Here is a 6,096-nt window from a genome sequence, read left to right on the forward strand (position 1 = left end):
CCCAAGTCCCAACAGTGCACAATCAAACCTTAAATATTTTTATTAAATTTCTCGAAAAAAATTAATGATTTTTTTTTTGGTCAAATTTTATATTAAAATTATGTTAATTATACTAAAAAAACAGCTTTTGAAAACTCGTTGGTTTGTACACTCACACTTTTGCCGTACAAAAACTATTACAACATGAAGACCAACTTAAAAGCTAATAAGAATAGAAAATAGATTTTTACAAATAAAGAACTGAATTCAACCAATTAATTAAAAGAGTTAAAAAATAGTGATTTAATTTTGGTTTTGATACGAAGTCGGTGATAAATTTATAAATATACATTGGTAACAGTGTTAAATGTCAGAAACGCGTTTAGTTTGAAGTAATATTAAAATAGAGGAACAGGTTCTTAGGCACACCACATTAGAGACATCACATAACACACGTTATGATGAGTAGTGTGGTCGTGAATGTAATTAAGTTCGTTTTTGCGTGTTGGAAGGGATGTGTTTGTTTTTGTGTCGGTGCGCATGTAGCACACTGCCACACATTCTTTTCCTCTAATATCTCATTCCATATAAGCCACTCACACAAACGCAATTCTTCTTTTGCATCCAAACACTGCTTCAAACACCAATAATGGATGTCAAAAAAATAACTCAATTTCGAATAAATCAAAATCATTGTTTTACTCACAATTTCTTGTCCACTTTCTTCATCTGAATTATTGGTTCAAACACTTATTCACTACGTTTCTTTCGTCTTTCTTTTTTAATATAAATTTTTGCATATATATGTAGGTATCGTATGTGCAATTTGAACCTAGCATGTTCTTTATATATTTCTTTCGTGCATACATTAATTTGGAAATTTCGTAAGGGTTTTATCAAATAATATCGTGACGTATATATAAATAATAGAGAGATTGATGTAAAAATAATAATAGAATATTTTTGTGACAAATTCATTTTCCTTCATTTACAACGCATACAAAACTGACTGTAACGTCTTTTTATTGTTAATTTAGAAGGCATGAGAATTTGTATAATTAGTTTACATTTTCTATATATTCTCAACTTCTGTTTATTTAATTAATTTAATATTACATTAGTTTATATAAGTTATTTTTTGATTGATATAAGTTACAATTAAAAAATGAGAAACCGATCTCATTAAATATAATCAATGGTAAACATAAATTAATTTTATTCATACATTATTTAGATGTGTGTGTTCGTCTCTCATGGGAAATAATTTTGGCTGAACTTTAATCACTGTAAAACCTTGTTCAGTATAAAACTACTTGTATAGGGAAAAAAAGCTTTTATTTATAGTAAAAGGACTTTACTATAAGCAGAAATATAGTTATTATTAGAGAAAAAAAAGGATAATTATATCCCACAAATTCCAAAACTAAAGTTAAACCTGGCAGATCTAGACGAGACACATAATCCAGAAACAAATCCATGCTCTTTCTATTTAATTTATGTTCTTCATTTTCATGATAAAATCAAACCAAAATAGAAAAAAAAACTGATTTATTACGGTATTGACACATTCAAACTTGTAATTTCAAATAACTTCTTTATTAAAATTAAGCATGAACAGTTGATAACGGAATGATCAGCAGAAAACGTTATTTATTAGTTAATAAAACAAATTTTAATTAGCTGATTTAATTATTGTGGTCCACATTGAAATAATAAAAAAAATGAATTACTAGCCAATCGATCTACCCTAATAGGTCCATCGTTTTTCTTATTCATAGATTGTCGGTTTAATTTTTAAAACAAAATTGTTAAAAAAACATCACTTTATTGATGGAAAAACTGCCACATATATCTCAGAAAAATCAGAATATGTTGCTAAATTGATTTGTATAGTTCAATGTTAAAGACTTTTTTCAATAACTACAATAAATATATACTTTGTGATGTGGAGATATAAAAGAGTTGTTTTTTACAAAGAAATGTTTAATAAAAGCAGTTTTTTTATTTGTTGATAATAATGTCTACTATATTTATGGATGAATTCAGAGAATACACAAAGGATGGTAAAAAAATTGTTGAGATATATATTACAAACTTTAATTTATATGAATAACTATGTTAGTCATATAAAATATAATATATATATATATATATATATATATATATATAACTACAAAAAGATAGTTAATATCAAACTTTAATTATTCATGTATAATATGGTATGAAGATTATAATAAATTAGTTTTATTTCAAACTTTTTTATATCAACATTTATAAAGAAAGTTGTGTAAATAGGTTAACAATCCGGTTGAACTCTAGAATCAAAATATGATCACATAAAAAGTTGTAAAACGATGAAAATATAAAGTTTGAAGACTAATTAACTTAGTTACACATGTGATTGAGAAGAAAAGCGAAATACAAAATAACTCGACCAAAAAAGTTTGTCTTAAGATATCCATAGATATCTACAACATATACCCTACACACACCACAAGCACATAAATTTATAGACAAAAAGTTATCATGCAATCTTAGCTTTTGTATTTTGAACAAACACTTCCTTTTCTATCACCGATCTCTGTGATCTTCCTTTTCCTAACTTTAAACTTATTTTATTAATTAAAAAAATCAGCTCATCACAGAAGACACGGCTTAAAGAATGTCACCACTTTAAAGTCATAATAAGTTCATACCTCAGCCTGAAATTCAGCATACTAACATGATCATCATCATCATCATCATCATCATGATGTGCTACCTCTCTCACATGCACAGGGTCAATCTCATGAGTAACCTTTTGGCATATCAACTCTTGCATGCAAAATTCAATTACTCAATAACCAATACAAAATCTCACACACAAATTATGATCATGATTCAGCTCAAACTTATTTTTCTATGCATATGTTCTATCAATAATACACAATCAAGTCCTTTGGAAAAACTAATGAAATAGGTTTACATAACTTACACACACACGCCACATATTTGTACAATTTCCTATTATCTCACTCTATTTTTTTCTCTCTAGTACCACTAGACTTTGATCCTACCACCCATATATATGATATGATCAACCTTGCTATATAGCAACCTATGATGTGAGGTGATGCCACAATAATCATTCAATCATCATACATACATACATACATATCTACCTCTCTTCATTTTTGAGATCAATCTGAACCATAACGTCGTTTTCAAAGCTAACTGGGACACATGGCTGGGTATATTGCTCGCACCGACACTCTTATGAACACGATTCATCACTTAATTCAAAACCCTACTTCAGCTTCAGACCCATTAATTGTGTGAATATGTATGCAGATATGAACAAAGGAGAGTGGCATCACGCATATATATTCACATACATAAATCTACATAATAAAAAACCTTTTTAAGGTTTTTTGTTTATAGTAACCAAAAGTGAATGAAACATCACTTTATGTACAGTGAATCATTTAAGCAAACCTTGAAATATTGTGCTTCTCCACATATATGGATAGACACTATGATGAGTTATCTTGTGACATGTTTTGTGGATCTTTTTCCCGTTTTCGGTTGTTAGTTATTAGGAACAGCAAATTATATATACATATACATAAATATATATATTATAATATTTCTCTCTCTATCTACACCTACTACAAGAATAGAATCTCTATGAAAGCATCATTTTGGGATCAACATTGGTCCTCTCTCAATGATATTGCATGGCCAGAAGAAAAGTAACACAATTATTTGGCAATTTGCAAGTAAAACAAGAAGAAGAATATCCTAGAACCATTTTTTTTTTCTTGTTGAGTGTTTTCATTACTTTGGGTGATTGAAATGAAGAGCATGATAAGATGGTAAAGGAAACCAGAAGAAAAGTATAAAAGTATGGATATGTAAATTAATGAGGAAGATTATATGAACTGAGAGTTCTAAGAACAAACCTCTTAAATTAATCTTTGGTTGAAGGGAAGAAGAAAGACAATAAAAGGTATAGTTAGAGGTAGTATACACTATATCTCTTCTCTTCTGAGCTTGTTGAGAAGTGCTGTGATTAGAGCATCTCTTTTTTCAGCCCTAAGTTCTTCCCTAATCCTTCGTTGCTCTTCCCTCTCTCTCCATCTCTGGTCCATCATCATCCTCTCATTCTCCAATGCCTCCATGGTTTGCCTCCACTCCATCTCCTTCATCCTCCTCTCGTTCTCCCTTGCCTCAAACGCCTCCATCCACTGTGCCTCCATCTGCATCTGTTGCCTCATGAACTCCTCCATCATCTCCTTCAAACCCTCCATGTTGCTGTTATTACTACCACCACTCCCTCCTCCGATTACCATCTTCCCCTTCTTCTTCTTTTTCATCACGCTACCCTTCTGATCTCCCTCACTCTCTTCGTTTCCCTCCTCCTCCTCCTCCGACGAGAGCTGCACCACCTTCTTCTTCGACCCTCCTCCTTCTGCTTCCGCCCACAACATTCTCTGCATCCTCGACGCGAAAATCGCTTGAACCTCGTTGTAGAACGGGAATTGCTGCCTCATCGCCTCTGGCTCTATCGCTTCACACCCCTTTAAATCTCAACAACAAAAAAACTAGTACTATCACTACACAAAACCCATTCAACAAAACATCATAGTATGCATCAAAACCACATTTTTTTAATCAAAGTATACATTTGTTAATCAAACTATCACTCAAAGAAATTCTATTAAATTCTTGAAAACCCCCAACTGATATAGATGTATATGTTCACTGGAAAATCGTAAATAATAAACAAGTGACAGTCTTAAACCAGACACCGATCAGAGAACGCGTATTAATCAAAATCGTGAAACAGATACTGATTAGAATTAAAAACGTGAAAGGGTGGGATTGAAAAGGACAAAGATATGCGATTCGTATATAAGAGCACGAGTTTTTATTTGGGTTGATGTGATTAATATGACATGTATGTATGTATGTATATGAATGGATGAATGGTATAAAAATACCTTATAGCGGGTAACGAGGTTTTTCCACTTGCACTTGCACTGTTCTGCACTTCTATGGAAACCCTTTTCCTTCATCCGGTTGGAGATGACTTCCCAAAGCTGTTTGTTCCTCTTTGTCTCCATGAAAGTCTGATCCAGCTCCGCACGGATCACGAGGAACTCTTTTGTCTCTTGGATGCTCCATTGGGGGAATCTGTCTGTGGCATCCACGTTAGCACTGGTTGTGATGTTGTGAGGGTGGTGATGCTGTTGCTGATGATGATGTTGTTGCTGATGCTGCTGCCGCTGATGGTGATGGTGATGGAGATGATGACCCTCCATGAAAAATTGAAAACGAAAACCAGAACTAGAAAAAGAGACTCAAAAATCCAATATAGAAGAAGAAGAAGAAGAAGAGGTGGCTCTGAATGATGTAGAGAAAAGTTATTGAAGAGTGTGTTTTTGGTTATGGAGGATAGAGAGAGAGAGAAGCAAAAGATGAGAGAGAAAAAGATGAGGAGAATATATATGTAGGTTGAGGTGTGGTGTGAACATCAGGTGTGAATCGCGTAATAAAAAAGAGAAAAAAAAAAGAAAAAGAGAGAGATTTTCTTTAGCTTAGGTGTCCAAACCAAAGTGTTACTTTATTTCAAGGACGAAATCTTAAAGATTAAAAAACCATATTGTTCTTTATTCCTAACTAATAACAACAATGGTTAATAAAAAATTCTTTTACCCAATTATTATTTAAATTAATAACGGTATTAAACATTAGACAGAAATTTGGCGTTTCATCGATTAATTAGGTGTGTCTTATCTGTCTCATGCTTTAAAAATTGAAATTTTCTTCTTTTTCTTTTTAATATTTTATTAATTTAAATCATATGAGACTCATCTCTCTACGCGGAAACTTTGTCTCTGTTTCGCTTTATATTCAATTTTCTTTATTTTATTGCGTTCCCATTGCGTCAAACTTTCGTCACGCTGACACCAAAAGTATTACTCCCCGAGCCTTATTTAATACATATTTAATATTTATTAATCCTCCGCAACTTGCTTACCAAGTTTTCTTTTCTTTTATATATAAATAAATTGTAAATTCTATTTATTTATTTGTTTTGTAATTTATAATTATATTATATTTGTGAGCAGAAAA

General features: G+C 31.6%; 1 protein-coding gene across 4 annotated transcripts; it reads right to left on the reverse strand.

Moving 5' to 3' along the window:
• Positions 1-356: 356 nt before the first annotated feature.
• On the reverse strand, positions 357-5,455 carry LOC114185794 (trihelix transcription factor GT-3b-like). Of its 4 annotated transcripts, XR_003604897.1 has the most exons (4): positions 4,962-5,455; positions 3,921-4,538; positions 2,676-2,793; positions 357-610 (listed from the first exon to the last, which is right to left on the reverse strand). XR_003604897.1 is itself a non-coding variant. In XM_028073712.1 (3 exons), the coding sequence occupies exons 1-2, from the start codon at positions 5,280-5,282 to the stop codon at positions 3,990-3,992; spliced, it is 870 nt and encodes a 289-aa protein (XP_027929513.1). In that variant the 5' UTR covers positions 5,283-5,455; the 3' UTR covers positions 2,343-2,791; position 3,989. The 4 variants fall into 4 exon arrangements, 2 of the variants coding, with proteins under 2 accessions (XP_027929513.1, XP_027929512.1); XR_003604896.1 differs by lacking the exon at positions 357-610 and having other exon boundaries at positions 2,343-2,793; XM_028073712.1 differs by lacking the exon at positions 357-610 and having other exon boundaries at positions 2,343-2,791; positions 3,989-4,538.
• Between the last annotated feature and the right edge of the window lie 641 nt (positions 5,456-6,096).

This window comes from Vigna unguiculata, chromosome 5, assembly GCF_004118075.2.
Source record: "Vigna unguiculata cultivar IT97K-499-35 chromosome 5, ASM411807v1, whole genome shotgun sequence".
NCBI classification, from domain to species: domain Eukaryota; kingdom Viridiplantae; phylum Streptophyta; class Magnoliopsida; order Fabales; family Fabaceae; genus Vigna; species Vigna unguiculata.

Excerpts from the sequence above, each read along its gene's own strand:
- LOC114185794 (XM_028073712.1), bottom strand. The coding sequence starts at position 5,282 with ATGGAGGGTCATCATCTCCATCACCATCACCATCAGCGGCAGCAGCAT. Across the intron at positions 4,539-4,961 it reads ACCTCGTTACCCGCTATAAG|GGGTGTGAAGCGATAGAGCC; the intron begins GTATTTTTATAC and ends TGAGATTTAAAG.